The sequence below is a fragment of the Amphibalanus amphitrite genome, unplaced genomic scaffold, assembly GCF_019059575.1.
Source record: "Amphibalanus amphitrite isolate SeventyFive unplaced genomic scaffold, NRLGWU_Aamphi_draft 000353F_arrow, whole genome shotgun sequence".
In the NCBI taxonomy this organism is placed as follows: Eukaryota; Metazoa; Arthropoda; class Thecostraca; order Balanomorpha; family Balanidae; genus Amphibalanus; species Amphibalanus amphitrite.
Window position 1 is genome coordinate 241,395 of NW_024881847.1, and position 22,135 is coordinate 263,529.

A 22,135-nucleotide genomic window follows, 5' to 3' on the forward strand; every position below is an offset into this window, starting at 1 on the left:
TACAAAACTGCTATCTCAGTTCAAAACCCCATGTTGAAGGTGAACTATTCCCTTTAATACGCTCGCGTCTATTTGATGAAGTTGTCGTTATCGATTGACCAAAACGGGGAGTTCAATAACGCTACTTCGATAACGATAATCAATAACGATTAACATGAAAAAACGTTATCGTCGATAACGACTTCGATAATCGTTATCGATGGGAGTTATCGAAGTGCCCACCACTGTGACGGATGATGCGCGGCCGTTATAAGCAAAAATAATTTCAAGAAGTTAACCACCGCACGACGCATCTGGATAAAATTGCCTCTTCTCTCAACTTAATACATTATTTTTTTTTTTCATCAACAACATGTTTTTGATCAATATCGATCATTTTCGGATGCTTCAATTTTAGGTTCCAACTTCAGGCCACAAAACAAACTACCATACAAACAACGGGCATGTTAAAGCTGGCTTCTTCTTGTACCAGGTGACAGCACTTATTTTCGAAAATCAGTGCTTATCTTTACAAAATCTTGATTTCCTTGCTGAGGAGTGAAATCGGCTTCATCGTTGTCAAAAATAGCAGAATCGTTGTCATTTTTGGTACGTGTGACAAAAATAGCATGTGCTAAAAATGACAACGATTGACCAAACCTCCCCCGACTGATACAGCTTCGTTGGATACCTACCCAGATAATTGAAGAACATGCCATCACACCATGTTGGTCTTTGGGCATTTGCTAAGCATGTTGATGCACTAAGTCTAATACTAAGACGTTTATCATTCTTAAACCGGTTTTCTAAGGCAGAACACGTGTTCTCCTCTCTGCAGGGCTACGAACGGCCAGGAGCGTATATCGCCACGCAGGGACCCAAGCCGGAGACCATTTTCGATTTCTGGCGGATGCTCTGGGAAAAGAAGGTGGCCAGAGTGGTAATGCTCACCAACCTTGTGGAGGGAGACAAGAAGAAATGCGACCTCTACTGGCCGGAGGAGAGGCCGCTACTGCTTCTGAACCTGAAGGTGGAGAAGGAGAGCAGTCGCATGTCCAACGACTACACCGTGCGGACGTTCGTCATGGTCCGAGGCCGGGAGAGGAGAACGGTGAGACAAGCCAGCAGTGGTGAGAGCGGTCGGTAGTGGGCTATTGGTCATGAACGGTCCTTTTCTCTGCAGACCTGACCCACAGATGATAATCACAGCTCTTCGGAACCCTGGTTGTCGAGCTAATGCTGAACAGTGGCTCTATAACAATAACATGCCAACAGTAACGGGCCACCTGGGGCGGATCCGAACAGTGTTTCAGTCCAGTTTCAGCCCGTTGTGCAAGGCCCTCCACTGTGTATGGGCTGCCGCACGTTTTGTGGCTAGCGGAGCCTTCTTGTGGCCCATTGAGTGTGACTGACAGTCCGGGACCCGTCTCAGGTGACTCAGCTGCACTACACCGCCTGGCCGGACCACAGCGTGCCCCTCTATCCGTCCTCGCTGGCCCGCTTCATCCGCGAGCTGGACGCCGTTCCCGACGGAGAAGGACCCACGGTCGTCCACTGCAGGTGGGTTTGCTTAGTGTGTGAGATCAGAGGAGTTAAATAATGTTGGTAACGTTTGTTCTTCATTGCCAGTAAGACACCCTTTGCGGCGACAAACGAGCGAGCACAGGAGCCAGCTCCGCGCGTGCGGAAGTGCGGGAGGTGCAGGGTGTCCCATAAGTTCGTTCTCACCTTATATTTGCATGTAAAACAGAGTATATTGCGTTTTGATATGTTTATGACTCCTCAATGTGCTCCCCATTTCATAGGCAAACACATGAATACATGCTGCGGCATGCCAACCGGCATGTTTGGCAGCATTGCAGGTCTAGCCGGGGGGATCCAGGGCGTCGCAAGTCCATCTACGACACGTCGCAAGTTACGACACATATGCCGTCGCAAGTTGTGTCGTAGCGGAAAAAGAGGGATTTTGAGGAAAGAGGGGTTTGTCGGAGGATACGACAGAACGTAGCTGCGACGAGGCTTAAATACCCGCTTTACTCGAGAATTTAAAAGGCTACACGATCAGCTGATCCCGTAGTAAACGTCAGTAAGGTCGAAAACTCTATCACGCATAAAGGAGCATTAGCCTTTCTGGTTTGCGAGCTTATGAGACAGCAAGGTCAAGCATGTTCTCTGATTCTGAAGCTTTGTATTAACTGGGTGACTTGTGGTTGCTAACGCTCACGTGATTTGCCATAAAATTTGGGATCGATCACAGGAGATTCGTGGCTATAGGGCATCTAGAATCGATGCTTTAGAAAAAATGAGTTCCGAGAGTTTGGGGTCACAGAGAGGTAAGAAATTTGTAGATATAGGTCACAATTGGAGGTTACAGAGGTCATCTGGGACACGTCAGGTCACAGAGGTCAACTTGGGGTCATCACAGAGCTCAATTGGAGACCACGGAGGTAATCTGAGACACGTCAGGTCACAGAGGGCAACTTGGGGGCACGTCAGGTCACAGACGTCAACCTAGGGTCATCACAGAGCTCAATTGGAGGTCACGGAGGTCATCTGGGACACATCAAGTCACAGAGGTCAACTTGGGGTCATCACAGAGCTCAATTGAAGGTCATTGGGGCCATCTGGGACACGTCAGGTCACAGAGGTCAGCTTCGTGCCATCAGAGAGGTCACTTAGAGGTCACAGAGGTCATATGGGACACGTCAGGTCACAGAGGTCAACTAAAGGTCATCAGAGAGCTTAATTGGAGGTCATCTGGGACACGTCAGGTCACAGAGGTCAGCTTGGAGTCATTAGAGAGCTCAATTGGAGGTCACGGAGGTCATCTGGGACACGTCAGGTAACAGAGGTCAACTTGGGGTCATCACAGAGCTCTATTGGAGGTCATGAGGGTCATCTGAGACACGTCAGGTCACAGAGGTCAGCTTCGTGCCATCAGAGAGGTCACTTAGAGGTCACAGAGGTCATATGGGACACGTCAGGTCACAGAGGTCAACTAAAGGTCATCAGAGAGCTCAATTGGAGGTCATCTGGGACACGTCAGGTCACAGAGGTCAGCTTGGAGTCATTAGAGAGCAGCTCAATTGGAGGTCACGGAGGTCATTTGCGACACGTCAGGTCACAAAGGTCATGTTGGGGTCATCACATAGCTCTATTGGAGGTCATAGGGGTCATCTGGGACACGTCAGGTCACAGAGGTCAGCTTGGAGTCATCAGAGAGCTCAATAGGATGTCACGGAGGTCATCTGGGACAGGTCAGGTCAAAAAGGTCAACTTGGGGTCATCGCACAGCTCATTGGAGGTCATCGGGGTCAGCTGGGACACGTCGTTTTTGGAATTGGGAGAATATTTTGGGGGATGCCCCTTGCAACGTCCAAGACCGCCTTTCTGGATTCGCCAGTAGTTGCTGGAATGGTGTAAGGCTACTTCATATCCCCGAATACCCCAATAAATGTGAATATACCATATTATGCACCATTTTCAACACTCTCGCTGGCACGGATTGAGGCCTCATAGACGACCCGTCAGTTCAAGCTCTATAACTCGCGTTAGCGTCAACGGATTGCAACCAAATTTTCAGGATCTAAAGTTTAAACAATTTTACACCTACCATGTAAATTTCGTGACCATGACCCGAATGACCTGTGACCTGTGACCTCTTCCTCAAGGCAATGACCTGTGACCTCTTCCTCAAGGCAAGGTCTACTTGCGACACAACTTACGACTGCTATTTCAAATTCGTAAGTTGTGTCGCAAATCAGGCTATTTGCGATAGACTTTACTACTTAAGTAACGCTACTCATCGATTGATCCCTTCAAAAACGACTTACTACACAACTTGCGACACGTCGCAGCTACGACGAGGCTTACGACGCTCTGGATCCCCCCTAAGTTGGCCCAGAATGACTTGACATGCGCCGTGAGCTCCTCGAAGCTGGAACAGCGGTTTGCTTCGACGAGCCTCGATTTTAACCCGCGCCCCAGTGGCGGTCTCAGCCAACTTCGCCCTAGTGGGGGGGGGGGGGCATATTATGTAACCACCCACCTCTAACTCAAAAACTAAGAGGGCTAGGAAGACGCGGTAAAAAGCAGTCGATAGCTCTCAATGCGTACGTTTGAAAGTACTTAGGTCATTTTCATCTTAGAACAATATTGGGGTCACTGGAGGTCATCAAAGGTCAAAATTTGCCAAATGTCATTATATTTCTCAGAAAACATGCATTTATCTCAGGAACTATGATAGCTAGAAAAACGAATGGCAAAGCAATCGATAGCTTTTAAACTCCTCTTATGAAAAGGCCATCATCAAAATTGACCTCAGGTCAACGGTTTAGCCTCCAGGGGGCAAAAACTCTAAAAATAGCTGTTTTTACGAAAAGTGTTTTTCGACAATAACTTTCGACTAAAAAAAGCCACGACATTTCTATTGCCAGAATCGTGTTCCTCTTGCCGAGACGCGTCGAATGAACTATAATTTGACCTTGAAAGGTCAACTTGAAAATTTGACCTCAGGTCAAGGTCATGACCTGACCGGAAAAAGGTCATGTTGCATATCAGTCGATGCGTCTCGGTAAGTCAAACACAATGAAGCCATCCCCAGCGTTCTATCTCTTTCCAATCGAGAGTTATTGGCAAAAATCTGTTTGTAGCCTCAAATGACCTCGGATGACCTTTCTAGAGGCTATGAGCAAAAATGACACCTTGGTCATCACGGGTGGTCCAAATCATTGTGATTCTGAAATATTTGGACTGTTCCTATGCGTACACACGGATCTAGAGACATTTTCATTTTTCTCCATTGCCTTATAATGGTAAGGTCACGACACCGACCTGACCTTAGGTCACAGATATAAAAAATCCGAGATATAAAAATTGTAGGCGTCTATAACATCATGCAATCCACCAAGTTTGAAACCTTTCTGACAAAAACTGCAGGCTGGACATGATCGCAAACTTTTTTTTAGGCTTGGTCAGTTAACTTGACCTGGTGACCTGACCTGACATGACCTGGGGTCAAAAATTTCACACATTGTCCAAAATTGATGTAACAAAAGCTACCTGAAGCGGCGCGGCGCTACGCGCCGCGGTTTTTTATTTACACGCAAAAAACGCGACAGGGTGGTAACATATGCCCCCCCCCCCACTGGGGCGAAGGTTAACCCGCGCGGGGCTGGGGTCTCCAGCCGAACGCGCGGGGCTGGGGGGGGGGGTAAATTTTACCCCCCCCTGTTATCTCCCGAACTAACGGTCCGATTTGGAAAATTCAAACGCCAATCGAAAGCTCTCATCACGAACTACTAAAAACATGTATTTAATTTAAAGTTTGAGGTCAAGGTCAAGGTCAGGTCAAGGGTACAAATTGCAAGATTCTACAGTATCGGCCTTGCACCGTAGTTGCCGAAGAATGGAGTCATGGACTGAGACTGATCGCCCAAAACGTGTTCTTAGGCTACCAAGACAATATTCGTTGCATACAATATCATTCAGAGGTCAAGGTCAAGGTCAGGTCAGGTCAGGTCAGGTCACCAAAAAACAAAATATAGAAAAGGGCATGTGCGACACATGTTTATGGGTCATTTTACTCATAGAATTCAATAGGCACACTCAATAAGTGATATGGACCACCTCTGGATGAATTTCAGGTCGAGGTCAGGTCAAGGTCAGGTCAAGTGAGGTCAAATTTTTAAGTTGGTTTTTAAGGCCTAAAAAGGTGTCTATCTGATGCAGTTTTTCACGGCAAATCGAATGGTGCTATTTTTGTTTCCGTACGAGGTCTAGAACTTCCAAAAAAGTCATTTTTCAAAAAATTTGTGTGTCGTGACGTCATAAAATTTTGAATAACTCCCACATTTTTGAACCGATTTTTCTAAAATTTGGTATGTAGGTGCACATAGACCACTTCTCTGATATATATTCCGGTTTTTTCGATAGACTAAAAATTTTGGATTTTATAATGATTTTCCCAAAAAAGTCAGTTTTTTGAAAAAAAATTAGGCCAAAATCCAAAATTTTCAAAAAACCGAGATAGCCATTTGATAGAGAAAGTAAAATTACGTATAACCTTTTTTGTTACGTCTTGATTCCTTTAAAAATGAAGATGTTAGCGGCGTTTGAACTTTTGCCGTTTTTTGAGGCGAAAATGACGAACATGACGTCACTAAAACGTCAATTTCTCAAAAATTTTCCGACGGATTTCGCTCAAATTTTCAGGGAACGTGTCAAATTGATGTAAGAAAAGGTACTGAAAGTTTGGCGGCGCTGCGCGCCGCCGTTTTTTAGATATCGCAAAAATTCGCGAGGGGGGGTAAAATTTACCCCCCCCCCAGCCCCGCGCGGGTTAATATTCCCAACACATTTTTATGAAATTTGGATCCGATGAGTTGCCTGGGATGTGATCTTGCCACAGACGCCTATCACAGCCTCCTGGCACTGCTTTTAACCCGCGCACCGACGAGGGTCTGCACTCTGCGCCAACTTAGAACCGACGGGGGGGGGGGCGGCGCCCCCTGAGATGTCGAGAACGAAGCAAGATAGCGACAAGCGGTAAACGGCATGGGATACGCATGGACAAGGTCTAGAATTTTTACTAGGTCATTTTAAGGTCAGGTCAAAGATGACGTCACAGGGGTCAAAAAGTCAAAATGGCGGCGCTAGATATGGAGAGTTTTTTCTCGAATAATTTCGAACTAGTCACGATAGGAACAACCTAAGGGCATCATCGTGATCCTCTCGTTAATCCGCATCGAATGATATATATGTTGACCTCGAAAGGTCAGGGTCAAAGGTTGACCTCAGGTCACGTGACCTTGATGTCATCATGTATATCATTCGATGCGCCTTGACGAGTTGAACATAATGAGACCATCCGCGCGGCTGTATCTTGTTCCTGTACGGAGTTATTGGCAAAAAAAAACTTTGGTGACCTTTGATGATGTCACATGACCTTACAGCTGCCCAACAGCAAAACAGACCTCAAGGTTGTGAAGGTTGATCGTATATGAGGTCATGTACCTATGGTTTATGGGGCCATTCCGACCCGTTTTAGTGGTAAAAACAGGGAGTTGATGTTTCCTCTTTGACTTATAATGGGGAGGTCGAGAAATTGACCTGACCTTAGGTCATCGATATCAAAATTCCGAGATATCAAAATTGTAGCTACTAATGACCTTATAACATCCTGCGACTTTCAAAGGTCTCCGACATCTACTGTAGCTCTGGCACGGTGACAAAGTTGAAAAAGAGTGACTTGAGGTTGGGTCATTCAACGTGACCTGGTGACCTGACCTTAGAAGTTAGGAGGTTCAAACTTGCACACCATGTGTAAAATTAATGAGAGAATAGTCGTACTAAATTTCCTGGCGCTACGCGCCGCGGTTTTTCCGCTATCTACGAAAAACCTCAGTGGGACGGATATCCGCCCCCCCCCCCCGTCGGTGCGCGGGTTAAGCTTTGCTTGACCTGTGCAGTGTGCACTGAACTGATGCACTGTCTTGCTTGAAGATGGGCTTACGACCTCCCGGATGCCATTTTCTCCCCCCAAAATGTGTTCATACTTTCGGTTCGAGTTAGGCTACATAGAAGGCTGAAACTGATATAAATGGGAAAGGCAATGGGAAGTGTTGTTTTTATATTAAAATTGGTTACACATGTGTTTCGGGAATAATCCCTTGATCACACCATATAAAAGTAGCTATATCCAAATACAATCGAGGTCGAACGGGGTCGAAACAATCCTCGATTGTATTTGGATATAGCTACTTTTATATGGTGTGATCAAGGGATTATTCCCGAAACACATGTGTAACCAATTTTAACCCTAGAACGCCTAGGGGGGGGGTTGTATCAACCCCCCCTGAGGTTTTTTCGAAGTGCACGCTAAACGGCTTGTCGTAGCGGGCTGAAATTTTCAGTACCCTCTGAGGCAACCTTTGCGCATCTTTTGCCGAAAAAATTGATCGGGTCATGTCAGGTCACGGAGTTATGACGTCATAAGAGGTACAGCCTCCGGCCGACAGTTACCAAACGTGTGCGCCGAATCCCTAGGTTTTCTGCCGGTGATACCCACATTGTTTGATGGATCATGATGAAACTTCCCATGCATGTTGGGGCAAGCATTGGCTATCGTGTGGTGCAAGAAAATTGACCGGGTCAGGTCAGGTCACGGAGTTATGACGTCATAAGAGGTACAGCCTCCGGCCGGATTTTCACGAAGTGTGTACCGAGTCCCGAGGTTTTCTGCTGATGCTATCCACATTGTTGGAAGTTGGAAATACACTTTTCTGAGTCGTTACCTACAGTATTTATAGCGGAGCAGTGGTCAACAGCCGACGAATCGGGATAAACACCGGAGGGTGATGTGACACCATATCACTCATCAGCAATAGGCCTCTTACTTTTATAGGGTAAATACACCAAAAACACCATATATGATGCAGAATTGAGTGGGGAATACGTTGTTGAAGGTTTGAAGTTAATATCTCTCACCGTGTTGCCGCAATCGTTGCGCAAAGTTGAAAAAGTTTGATTTTTTCGGAAAATTTGACCTTTGACCGGTCATAAGTAGGTCAAATGTTGACCTAGGACCAAAAAATATACCACCAATCGCGAGATCTCGTTGAGAGCAATCCGTTGGTTTTTTCCGCTAAGCTCTACGACCTTCCTTTTCGAAACGCCGGGGGGGGGGGTCGTAACAACCCCCCCCTGGTCGTTCGTGTTATGAGAAATGGCCTGGTCGTGCGAGGGTTAATATAAAAACAACACGTTCCCATTGCCTTTCCCATTTATATCAATACGTCTATGTAATAATAATAAAGGCTGAAACTCCTCCTAGATCTTCTTGGAGAAGCATTCTGCGTCCCAGCACTGATTCTGGAGTATCAATGGCGCAACCTGATCAGCGTCTGGGACGCATACCTATTACCCCACATTACCGTGACCCTGGCCTTTTGCATAGGAATAAAGCGGGATGACACGAAGGCCTTTTCCGTCGCCCATATGGGACCGTTTTGGGGTTTGGACGGGTGTTTTATCTCGAACACGGACTAGGTAGTCCAGATGACCACATTGATGTCATCGGCCCTCCATTTTTTTTAGCCTCAAGCATAACGAAACAAATGTTTGGCCATTTTAAGACATTTCCGACTGTTTTGCGTCCTCCGTTAAGTTTAAGCCCAACTGACCGTGAGTTATATACCCCAAAATAATACTATTGGACAGCTGGTAATCCATCCTGAAAAGCCTGCTTACCAACTTTCTAACGCTAGGACCTTTTTGACGGCCACTTCAGCGTCACACAGTTTTGGCCACATGGCTCACTCCTGAGAGCTGACAAAAAAGAGCATAAACTTGCAGCGATTGACTACCGAAAAATCATCGGGGTCACATGCTGACTGTGCGTCCAGTTAGCGACAGACATTGGCTACGGACTGGATGGCCTCAGTCACCCTCAACCGTCGCGAATGGCCCACGTACGGACTAAATACCGAGACGTACCCGTATCGGAGACCTCTATGTTGCGGCCACAGGAATTGAACTCTCTAGCATTTTTTTTTTTCTAGACGAATTAGTTACCGTGGAGCATATTCACAGTTGCCATGGCAACCCCAAAAAACTCAGTTACCAAATAAATTAAGCGTGACTTTAAATAAGAGAGCCTCTAAAAGAAAAATTTAGGTGAGAAGGAACTTATGGGACACCCTGTACTTCCAAGTATCGCCACGCACTTTGAGAATGTGGATCGCTCATGATTGTTCAATACAGTACGATACAATACAAGTTCCAACTGACTTGTGACGACGCCTTCTATAGAGACGCCACACAAAAAAAAAATTGACTCATCATGTTTTTTCTATTTATGAGGGACACCAGTTGACCTGAGGTCTTAAAATTTGGTACCAATGGCCGCGTCTCGAACGGAGCACACGCTTGTTTTTCCGCGAGGCTCCAACTCCATTAGAGACGAAACGGCGATGGGGTCGTACCCCCCCCCCCCATCGGCCGGGGCATATGTATCTACAGCCCTCTGCAGACTGCGTGGTAGATATTCTTTTTTCGACAAAACCGATGATAACTCAAAAGGCTAAGTTATCATTCGGTCGGATCTCATTGCATATCCCTCGCCGGCCGAGGGGGGGGCGGGTGCCGCCCCCCCCATAGGGTTTTTTCGCGATAGCTCCGAACACGCTGGCGATAGAGAGCTGAAACTTGGCATACCTGACCTTTGATCCAAGCCGCATCTTTTGACACCAACCGCATTTTTGGGTCAGGTCAGGTCACTGACCTATGACGTCATAAGTGAACCTCTGCACGGTCTTCAGATGTCGCAACTTCGCAACGCCCTCACTGCCAGAGGAGATGTCACAGGGAAATGAAACTTGCAGGATCTAGTATCCATTATGAGTCCCACAACTTGTATATCTCGGATTTTTCCTAAAGGTCATATGAGGTCAGGTCATTTTCGTGACCTCACCATTATAAGTCAATGGGGAAAAATTCAAATTGCTATTCTGGCGCCGGGAACGATCTCCAACTATCTCAAGCACACAGAATCGTGATTTGATGCACTCCTTGCAAGGTTAGATGCGTCACTTTTACAATGTTGACCTTGCGTGACGTCATTTATGACGTCATCAAGGTCATATTAGTTTTTCGTCAATAACTCTTGATCAAATTGAGCTAGCGAGTCGGGAAAGCCACCAATGGACTCAGGAAGACCTGCCGAATCGAATGATATGCGATATGACCTCTTTCGACCAACTTCGTGACCTGGGGGTGCTGACCTGACCTTGACCTGAGGTCAACACCCCAAGTTGACCTGACCCGGACAAAAAGTATATCATTCGACGCACCTGAGCGAGACGAACACGATGCTGCCAAAATCGGCGCTCTGCGGCCGTTTTTTGCGAAATTATTCACCAAAAACTGAACCGTACCTTGGGGCACTTGACCTGACCTCAGAGGTCACCGGTTGACCTAGGACCTTAAAATCGGGTACCAATCTCTGCGTCTCGTAACGGCGCACACGCTCGTTTTTTCCGCGACGCGCTAGCTCCACCAGGGGCGAAACGGCGAGGGGGGGGGGTCGTACCCGCCCCCCCCTCGGCCGGCGCGTATGTAGAAAACCAATAGGTCCGGCGAGGGATATATATAGATGCACTATCCTCCACTCCTTCGATTGGTTCTTTTCTATCACTGTACAAAGTATACGCCTAGTGTAGCAACAAAATGCAAAAGCTTGTTTTGGGGGCAGATATAAACTTTTGTGTGTTGTTGCCAAACTAGATGGAAAATGTATACCACAATAGGCCCAATCTAAGGTGCGGAGTCTCGAGCGTCTTGCTGTTACGATGTCCGAGTGACCGTTAGCATAGAATTTGCGTTATTCTCGGTTTTGTCGAAAAAAAAAGAATGCCTACGACGCCGTTTGCAGAGGGCTGTACTAAGAAAACCAATAATTCCGAAATGCTTGGTCTACTCTGTAAAACAGCCGCAAGTGAAACGGGCCGTGGATGCTGTGATATAGGCCTCGAGGAAGCGTGACTTTGGCTGATATTGATAAATTTCTATGTTACGAGAGTTGGCTTTTCTCGCTTCGCTCGCTCGCTCGTAATAATCATGGTGCACACTTTCTTTGGCTAATGTGGTCTCTAGAAATCCATGCCGTCGTGTAATAACCGACATGAGCGAATGAACTGCTAGAGGTTTATAAGGCAGTTGTTTCCTGTTCAGCTGATGGCCTATCATGTCTGTCTTATGTGCTGTTATACCCGGTGACGACATGCCTGACGCCGTGGGCCATCGCCCTTTTCCTTTTTGGTAATAGCGCTGGCGTGGCACAAACCGGCACGATGATTCTGATCGACGCTCTGCATAAGATGGGCCGCTGCGAGCAGGCGGTGGACGTGTACCGGCAGCTGACGGTGGTGCGCCAGCAGCGGGCCAACCTGTGCGCCAGCCTGGCCCAGTACCAGCTGGTGCACCAGGTTCTCGTCGAGCTGCTCGTGTCGCCGTCGGCGTCAGTGCCGGCCGCCCAGCTGGCCGTCCGGCTGCCGCAGCTCAAATCGGTGGCAGACGGTCCGTCTCAGCTGGAGCAGCAGCTCAGCTTCCTGGCATCCAACCCGCCGCCGGCCTCGTACGCCAGTGCACGCGCCGAGAACCTCGAGGGCAAGAACCGCTCGCCGGAAATTCTGCCAGGTGAGCGGTCTGTCATGCGTTCGGTAATAAAGCGACACGTGTTCACAGCGAACACGTTATAATTCGCCGCTTTCCAAAAGTGCGATCGCATATTTCAAGTAGGTTGTCAAGCGCATTGTCGAACAAACACTCTGTACTTATGGTTTCATATTCTGACTCCCCCCTCCCCCCTCCAAAAAAAGATAATACCATCCTCTGACTGAACCCCAAATGCTGCCGGCAGAGGACAAGAGTCGCGTCTTCCTCCATAGCTGCGGTCTGCGCGACAACTACGTCAACGCTGTCTTTGTGCAAGGCTTCAAGAAGCCGGACGCGTTCATTGCCACGGAGGCGCCTCTGCCGAAGCGACGCCACGTCTTCTGGAACATGGTGGTGGAGAAGCAGTCGCAGACGGTGGTGGTCATGAACGATCTGGAGCCTGATGACGTGAGTGGCTACAAGAAGCCATGCATTACTGTCGACATGCCGAGTTTCACTAGGGGTGTAACCACCTACATTAGCGGACAGTGCGGAAAGTCCGCACCATTTTTTTTTTTACGGGCGCCGAAGGCGCCCCCCCCCCCTCCGTCCCCTTTTCAGTATCTATACATTTGCCGCAGGCGGCGCACCACCCCTCCTTTATGGGCGCCCGTTTTTTTTTTTTGCATATGGGCGCCACTCCTACACTATACGCCTCACAGGTTCCCCTCTTTCGAATGCATGCGCCCCCTTTTTGCATGCAGGCGCTCCTGAGTTTCACAGGCGCCCCGCTTTCAGGACACCTTCAGAAATCATGTGCCATGGTGTCCTCAGAGACCATCACTGGTTGGCCTTTAAAAGTCACCGGTTTGTGGCCGTCAGATGCGCAGGTGTGGGACCCTCAGCGATGCCGGTGTTGGGCCCTCAGAGCCGCCGATATAGGGCGTTAAAAGGCACTGGTGTGGGATCCTCCGGGGTGCCAGTGTGGGGCTATCACAGTCGCTGGTGAGGGCCCTTACAGGCGCCGTTGTGAGGGCGCTCAAACACTAGTTAAGGGCCATCACAGGCGTGTGTGTGGCCTTTAGAGCTGCTGTTGCAACATGCAAACCATTCATATGCCGACAAGGTCGGTGGTGCATTCAGGGGCTCTGTAGGGTCCTTAAGAGACCGGCATGGTACTCTGAGGCCCGCTGAGGCCTAGTGAGTCCCCAGCGTAGGGGCCTCAGAATTGCTGATGTAGGAAGCGCTGGTGTATGCCATTGCTCTCAGAGTTTTGTGTATAGGCCTTCAGAGACGCCGGTGAGGGCCCTCACAGTCACCGTTATGGGGCACTCAGAGAAACTGATGTGAGGTCACCACAGACGGGCGTGGGATCCTTAGAGCTACTGGTCCCTAATTGGTCGGCAAGGGTCCTCAGTGCCTGGTAAGAGACCCTGGCTCAGATCCTGGCAAGGGGCCTCCAGAGGCCGCCAAGGGCCCTCAGTAGCCGGCATGGAGCCCTTATGGAGATTAGCGTGGCTACTTAGGAGCCCATGAGGTGCTCTTGCGAGCCTTGTGGGGCCCTTCTAGTTTAAATATGGCCGGCGTGGACCCTCAGCAGTCAGCGGCGTCACATGTCACATGGGGTCCGGGGCCCTTGAAATTGATGGGGGAACGTCCCCTGGCCCCCTAGCTACTCCACTGCCCGCTTTCCTATGAAGGATTGAGGCGCCCCTCCTTCGCACCTCGTTTCCCTTATAGGCGATGGCTCCCCTGCGAAGGATGGCGCCCCCTGAAATGATGGGGCCCCTTATGAGCCTTAACCCTCGCATGTGTGCGGCGTTTGCCAGCTTCTAATGTGTAGGGGGGGGGGGGGTCGGTTGGACCCCCCCCCTTGCCGTTTGGCCCCTGATCGAGCTAGAGCTTCGCGGAAAAAACGAGCGTGTTGCCCGTGACGAGAGGAAGCCGATGATACCCAATTTTAAGGTCCTAGGTCATTGGTTGACCTTGCAGGTCAGGTCAATGACCCCAAAGGCGAGAAAATCGGGACCTGTTAGAAAGTCGTAATGTGTGGCTGCTAAGGGGTTTTTCGGGGTGCTGATCACGAATATCGTGTTAGTTTTGATCACAGATGATGTCTTGAAGCATTTAGACCAGGTCGGGTCAGGTCAGGTCAGGTCAACCAGTAGGCGTCGTGACGGGTATTCGTAGTACGTGTCAACCGCCTCTGACAGCTTCGTAACATGTTACGAAGTCACCAAAACTACTTCGTAAATGTTCAAATGGTTGCTAAATTCGAATTCAGCTCCAAAAACTAGCCTAGAAACATGTAAAACTCGAAAAAGTGACCCGAGGTCACCCGAGGTCACCAAAGGTCAATGACCTGACCTGACCTTCAGGTGACCTTGACACACACGGGAGTAACATCAAATCACATGTTTGAACGTTTGAAACCACGAAAAGCTTGCAAACACGCGGCTAGTGCGAGCCGACATACGCGAAATCGCGATTCCGGCCAAACATGGTCTCGGAAAAGAGGTCACAGGTCAAAGGTCATTTGGGTCAGGGTCATGAAATTTTCAGGGTAGGTGTCAAATTGATCAATGCGAGGGTACTGAAAGTTTCGTTGCGATCGGCCGCTTTTTACGCGAGTTATTCGCGAAAAACCATGGGGGGGGTCCATCCGACCCCCCCCCCCTACACATGCGAGGGTTAAGGCATCTTTTTTTTCTAGTGTGGTTACGCCCCTGAGTTTCACAACGTAACTGCTGCCTTGGTACGCGATGCTCTGAGCTTTTCAACGATTGACTTCATGAGCCAGCCGAGTCCCATCCGACTGATGTTATTGCAGATGAGCATCGTGGCGAGACGCGGATACTTTGCCGCGTAGAAATGTTTTGTAAGCAATGAGATTCGATACCTAGTACGGCTCTCGCGGGCTTATGCGGTAATTTTTGCATTTCTGACTGTAGGTATCTCAGCAACTAATCGATATATACGATGAAGCCATTTTAGAAGATCATGGCAGCTATATGTATGAATAAATCGATCGCATCTTCAACCCTAAAAACTTTAGACGAAGAAGATATAGCCGGAATTTTACTAAATTTCATTGGGGAAACCCTACCGCTAAAACCCGCGAGACCCGTACGTTTTCATTTCGCCTTGACACAATCATGTGCTGAAACTAACGGCGCTGGTCGGGGTTGTCAGGTATTTTGGCCGACCACGGAGGAGCCTATCACGTTCGGTACCGTTGTGATTCAGCTGAGGAGCCGAATTGTCGAGCCAGTGGAGACGCTCGACCTCACCCTGAACGTCTATGTCAACGGAAAGGTAGGTGCCAGACTTGATTAAAGTCTGTCCCCTGCCGGTAGTCAGGTAACGCCTTAGCCTCCAGGCATGGCAGTCGGGTCACTCGCCATACCTAAACCTGTGACAGGCTACGACCAACAGGCAATTCTGTGATTGTGGTCCTGTAGCTCACTCAGAATGACCCCGTGACTGTGATTGTGAGTTGTGACACTTTCAGACTGTCACTCTGCGTTACTGTGACTGTGGCCACAGATGGAGACCTCCCAGGAGGTGCGTCTGTTCCTTCTGCCGTTCGGTGACCCGGCCGGAAGTCTGCCCTCGGCTGAACAGCTGGTGGTCCTGCACTCCGCCTACGAGCGGTCTCTGCCACACAGCTACGGAGGCGTCACCACCGTGGTCTGTAGGTACGTACATACGGGCGCAGTTGCCAACACCGTCATTCTACCTGCAGAGTATTTTGTTGCGATTTGCTGTAACAGATATGACACAGTGCACTGTGTCACTGCAGTGATGCGCTGAACAGACTGGTGTGGAAATGAGTTTAGTACGTTTTGTGACGGCACAACTGGCGTAACCACTAACCAGTAAAGTGATAGAATTTGCGGTGGAAGAACAGGCGTAGCAGTGAGAAAGTTTTGCGGCGGCAGCTGGCATGACCAGTGTGATACTGAGCACGTTTAGTGACGGCATGACCGGTGTAGCATGGAGTACCGAGCACGTTTGGTAGTGTCAATACTTAGCCATTTTCACGACGTGCTCATTTCGAATGCACCTAATTTGACCAAATCTGCAGCAAATCTTTTTTTTTTAATGCTCTCGCCAGCAAGTATTCGTCGCCAACGTTGCCACGGATTCAAAGCAACGGAGCACGGAGCCACGGAGCAAATCTTTTTTACTGGAAATATCTTCATATCATGAATGATGAATTTATTTCATTGTTCTGATAAGAAATAACGTCTGATAATTTGAAAAAATCAGGCCCAGGCATAGGCCAGGGCCTCGTCTAATAATTTTCACTGGGGGGCAGAGACTGAAGGAGCCAAACCTAGGGTACCCCAAAAACCTGTTTTCTCACCGGTTTTAGGCCACTTGTTTTTCGTCACAGCCCTGACACCATGATTAAAAAAAAAAAAAAACAGGCAGTCCGAGCCATGCATTATACCCCGCGCCTCGCTAGGGGAAAGGGTCCCGGATTTTCGTGATCATCCAAAGTCCAAAACCGTTGCAGATATCGCCACGAAGATTGGGGTACCTTATCCTACATCAATTTGACAAGGACTGCGCAAGTTCCATCGAAATGCTTTTTTTTAAAGAAAATTACGTTTTTGTGACATTTTTTTTGACAAGCCATTTTTGTTTTCGGTCTAAGCCGTCTAAATGTTTATAAATTCACAAAAATTACATTTTTGAAGTAAACCCCTCGAAAAAAGCCACGAAGTGTGTATATTGAAGCGCGCTACAAAGCACCTATCTCGGATTTTCAACACTTTGAGTTTTTGACTCCAAAATTTTCGAAAGCTTCTTTTTTTTGGAAAAACCTATAAAAAAGTTTTTTTTTGCATTTTCGATAACCGGAATAATTGTTATAAAGACCAGTATTTGCTATCCTCATACCAATTTTTGATGCAATCCGTCAGTTTTTGGTCACAGAATGGCCGAAAAACCGCAAAAACTACACATGACAAAATTTTTTATTGGAAATTTTGAAAGTTCTACATCACCTACAACAATGAAAATACCACCGATCGATTCGCCATCAAAAACTAAATCAGAGAGACACCAATTATGTTTGAAAAGATCAATTTCAAAATTTGACCTAGTTTGACCTGACTTGACCTGACCTAGCCCTCGCCCGCACATGGGGGGCGAGGTGGTTGCCACCCCCCCAGGTAGTCTTTCTGCTCTGCACTCGAAATTTTTAAAGCTAGAAGGCTGATTTTTCGTATAGCTGCTCCTCTATCCTTTCTTGATGTCCACTGAAAATTTCAAGTTTCTGTAATTTTTGGTTTCGGAGAAATGACCTTGTTTTTCAGGTCATGTCATGACCCAAATGGCCAATTCTCAACATCTTGCGTTTGCTATGGGCCTTGTGAGCTTTTGCACCTTGATTTCGGCCTTTTTGCCAGTCTTACCTCCCACCTATCATGGAACATGTTGTTCGACGATGTACAGGTGTCAAGGTCAGGGTCAAGGTCAACCTAGGTCATCTAAGATAATTGCGTTTTAGGCAAGCTGAATTTACTTTTGTGAAGTTTTTTTTACTGCATTTTTGGTAGGTCACTATAAGGTCAAGTTATAGTTCATTCGATGCGTCTTGACGAGAAGAACACGATGCCGGTAAAAGTAAGCTCGTACAAGGCTTGGGTCAAAAGTTATTGCAGAAAAACTGTTTCCGAAAAAAATCGGCTATTTTTGCAGTTTTTGCCCTCTGCAGGCAAAACCGTTGACGTTAGGTCAAATCTGAGAAGATTACTCAGAAAGGGCGTTAATAGGGCTATCGAATGCGCTTTTCCGCGGCGCTGTAGCTCTATTGGTTCCCGAGTTATGCGTTGGCTTCTTGGAAATTGTCGACATTCGACCTGGAAATCGGCGAAATTTTGCCTTCAATGACCTGTGGTGACCTGACCTTTGACCTGACCAAAAATTGACCGAAGTGATTTCCTCATTATTTTTAACGCTCTTTCGAACGCCGCCTTCCGCGTATCGTGGCCCAGGAGCCGAGTTAGAAGGGGGGGGGGTGTTCAAACACCCCCCTCCCCCTCCAGCAGGGCGTGGAAATCCAGGACCCCCAGCCGGGCGCGGGTTAAAATTGAGTATCATCGGCTTGCTCTCTGTTCTGGTCCGGGCCTCGCCTGTCAGCCTCCCTTCTTACCGGCTCGATCCGGTACGGGCGGCCGTGCGCTGCGTCACCCCATCTGACATCATGGTGTGCTCACCTGTGATTGGTTGTGAGTAGGTGGCGTGACCTGATCACCCCACCTGCCGATGTATGTATGTCAGCTCTGATTGGTTTGCGAGTGGAGTGCGTGCCAATGTGTGTTGTGAAGCGGAATGTGAGGGCAGTTCTGTTTTGGTGTCCACGGTGGCAATGCAGCTTTACCAGCTACTCCAGCTTCTGAACCTCACATGGAGCAGCCGACATGTGCGGACCTGCCACAGTGAGCCGAAGCAGTACCAGAGGACCTGACTGGTAGATCAGCGACTGCATGGCGTACAACTTACGTTCCAGTTCCAAGATGGATAATACCAGCGAACAAGAAGAGGACAGCTCGGCACGACCATGGCTAGCTCAGCTTCAGCAACAGCTTCAACTGCAGCTACAGCAACAGCACGAGCATCATCAACGAGACATCGAACTCCTTCGCCAGGAGCTACAGGAGCACCGTTCTATGGCTATTGCAGCTGACCGGAAGCCAGCGCCAACAGCGGTGGAACCCGAGGTCATCACGCGGTCAGCTGAAGCCAACGGCGCTGTTGAGCTGCCGACTCCTGCCGTTTCGGGGCACTCAGTGGAGGCATCCAGGACACCAGCACCTGGCGAGGCTAGCAGCCAGACACCACCTTTATTACTACCAGGCCCTGCTGCCGCATCATCTCCTGTAGCATCTCCTGCAGCTTCAGCCTCTGCACTGCTCCGATCAGACAACATGGTCAGGCGACCACCGGTAGCACCTCCTGCAAAGCTATCATCTTCCGCCAGTCTTCGTGAGTTTCGTCTATGGAGGCCGTCCTGGGATGATAACTATCGCCTTGGAAGCATCTTCACGCTTGGTCAGGCAGACCAACTCGCCTACCTGAGAGGTTGTTTCACCGAGGACATGCGCGCCACCAGTCTGCACGCGGTCGGCATCTGCCTCCACCTGGACGATGTCAACTCGTCCCTGGACAAGATTGAACAGTATCTGCGTGTTCAGCACAATGTAGCCATCGAGCGTGTGAAGTTTGAAGAACGTCAGCAAGATGAAGGAGAATCTTTGGACTCATTATTGATTGCAATCAAGGAACTGGCAGCGGATGCTGAGCTGTGTCCCTCCTGTGTGGATGAACGAGTCACCACGCGGATCATGTCGGGAATCCGTGACAAAGACACACGCCGCAAGCTGCTGGCTCTTCGGCCTTTCCCGTCACTGCTAAACGCAATCGACATCTGCCGGTCTGAGGAGGCCTCCAGGGCCAACAACGAGATATTGCAAGACATCAGTCAGAGTCATCACAATATCAGCCGAGTGTCACGTCAAAGCCAGCGGAGCCCAGCACGGGAACAGCCGTGCGAGGGCTGTGGTCGCACAGGACACCTCAGGAGAGCCTGCCCAGCTGCATACCAGACCTGCTACTCCTGCGGCATCAAGGGCCACCTGGCGGTGGTGTGTCGCAGGCGTCAACAGGGTCACCAACCATTCTGAGGGCCAGCGCTCCCGTAGAAAGCAGCGCCACCCGCCCCAGGCCTCGATTCCGCAAGTGGTCGTCAGCAGCCTGCACAGAAGTTTCCACGCACCGAAGATCGATGTCCAGCTCCATCTTCCGTCTGGGACTTCTCTCGGTACTGTGAATGCCACGCCTGATTCCGGTGCCGAAATCACGGTGATGAGCGCCGAAACAGCTCGTCTTCTCGGAGTGACGACGGATACTCTGTCACCTCCACCCACTCATCCAGATCTCTGCTGCCAATGGCCAACCAATGTGCTTCATCGGCACTTTCGACAGCTTCATCAGCCTTCAAGACAAAACGGCCCGGGACACCGTGTACGTCTTTCCCGAGTCCCGTGGGATGCTCTTGGCCTGGTATACCGCTAAGGCATTGGGTATTCTTCCTGCCCACTACCCTGAGCCGGCGAAGCAGCCGTCTGGCATTCACAGAGTCGCAGCATCCCCAACAGATGGAGCAAACAGTTCGCCATCGGCAGCTTCGAAGTCCAAGAACATGCTGCGCAGTACACTGCGGCAAGATTTGATCCAGGAATACCGCGATGTCTTCACGGATGACAGCGAGGGCTCACTCCAACCGATGTCTGGTGAACCCATGGTCATCCGTGTCACAGAGGATGCAGAGCCGTTTGCGGTCCGCTCAGCTCGCCCAGTCCCCTTCGCCTGGAGGGACGAGGTCAAAGCACAGCTGGACCAAATGGTCCTACAGGGCATCATCGCACCACTCGGTGCAGAGCCTGCTGACTGGTGTCATCCCCTCGTACTGGTTGCAAAGGCATCTGGTGTCCGCATCTGCATCGACCTTACCAAGTTGAACAAGATCGTCAAGCGGCCACTCCATCCACTCGTCACGCCTCGAGAAGCCGTCTCACAAGTGCCCACTGAAGCGAAGTTCTCGATTCTAGATGCGACGTCTGGCTACTGGCAACTACCACTGCACCCGGACAGCCAGCACCTGACCACCTTGATGACTCCCTGGGGTCGCTTCAAGTTCCTCCGAGCTCCCATGTGTCTTATCTCGACTGGGGACGAGTACTGCTGGCGAGGAGACCTCGCTCTCCAAGGTCTCGACAATTTCGTCAGGGTAGTCGATGACATCATGATATACAGCAAGATGTTGGAAGAACATGAGCACCATTTTCGAGCTCTTCTCGACCGTTGTCGTGAGAATGGCATCACCCTTAACGAGAAGAAGTTTAGTTGTGCTGAAGAAGAAGTCTCCTTCCGCGGATTCAAGCTCTCATCTGCCGGAAAGCAGGTTCAGCACGACAAGGTCGCTGCTATCACAGACTTCCCACCACCCACTAACCTCACAGAACTGCGATCCTTCATGGGTCTCTTCCAGCAGCTGGGTGATTTCTCCAAAGACATCTCGGCAACGGCTGAACCTCTTCGCAGCCTTCTGAAGCCAAGCAACAGCTTCATCTGGACTCCAGACCACCAAGCATCCTTCGACGCGGTGAAAGCGGCTCTGTCGTCACCACATGTGCTGGCACACTTCGGACCCTACTCTGCCAACGATGCTTCAAACTGACGCTGCAAGACGGAAGGGCCTGGGTTACGCTCTTCTGCAGCAGCATGGCGATCACTGGCGGATGGTGCAGTGTGGATCCAGATTTCTCTCCGACACAGAATCGCGGTACGCGACAGTAGAGCTGGAGCTTCTGGCGGTCGTCTGGGCACTGAAGAAGTGCCGCGTCGTTCTACAAGGACTGCTGCCGCTCTTCGAGGTCCTGGTCGATCATCGACCACTTCTACCTATACTCAACGACTTAACACTGGATGTCATCGAGAACTCGCGCCTGCAGAGGCTGAAAGAGAAGACATCCCTCTTCAACTTCACCACGAAGTGGATACACAGGAAAGAGCACGTGATCCCAGACGCTCTCGCGTGCCCCTGTTGCCGAGCCCACTGCTGAAGATGTCCAGCTGGCTCAGGCCGTGAAGAGCCATGTTCACCAAGTGTGCACGAGCACAGTGCAAGAAATATCCGACCTGTCCGATGATCATCTGTCTGATCTACGCCTGGAGGAACTCCTCGAAGTTGCCAGCTCGGACAACCAGTACCAACTACTTCTGCAGGCCATCGCCGAGGGCTTCCCCGCATCCAAGGAGCTCCTACCTCATTCTCTTCTTCCATTCTGGAGCATCCATCAGGAGCTATCCGTCCACAATGGTCTGATCCTTAAAGGCTCTCGCCTTGTTATCCCCACAGCATCACGGAAGAAGACGCTCGAAGCACTGTACGCCTCCCATCAAGGAATAGACAGAACCAAACGCAGAG

At 49.5% G+C, this 22,135-nt stretch overlaps 1 protein-coding gene across 1 annotated transcript in view; it reads left to right on the forward strand.

The window, feature by feature from the left end:
• Positions 1-22,135, forward strand: part of LOC122389299 (receptor-type tyrosine-protein phosphatase S-like) — a 128,187-nt gene that overhangs the window by 91,542 nt on the left and 14,510 nt on the right. Inside the window, exons 30-35 of the mRNA XM_043381182.1 lie at positions 818-1,090; positions 1,412-1,539; positions 11,804-12,174; positions 12,398-12,600; positions 15,325-15,447; positions 15,679-15,830. Coding sequence (XP_043237117.1) covers positions 818-1,090; positions 1,412-1,539; positions 11,804-12,174; positions 12,398-12,600; positions 15,325-15,447; positions 15,679-15,830 — 1,250 coding nt within the window. The remainder of the gene's footprint in view (positions 1-817; positions 1,091-1,411; positions 1,540-11,803; positions 12,175-12,397; positions 12,601-15,324; positions 15,448-15,678; positions 15,831-22,135) is intronic.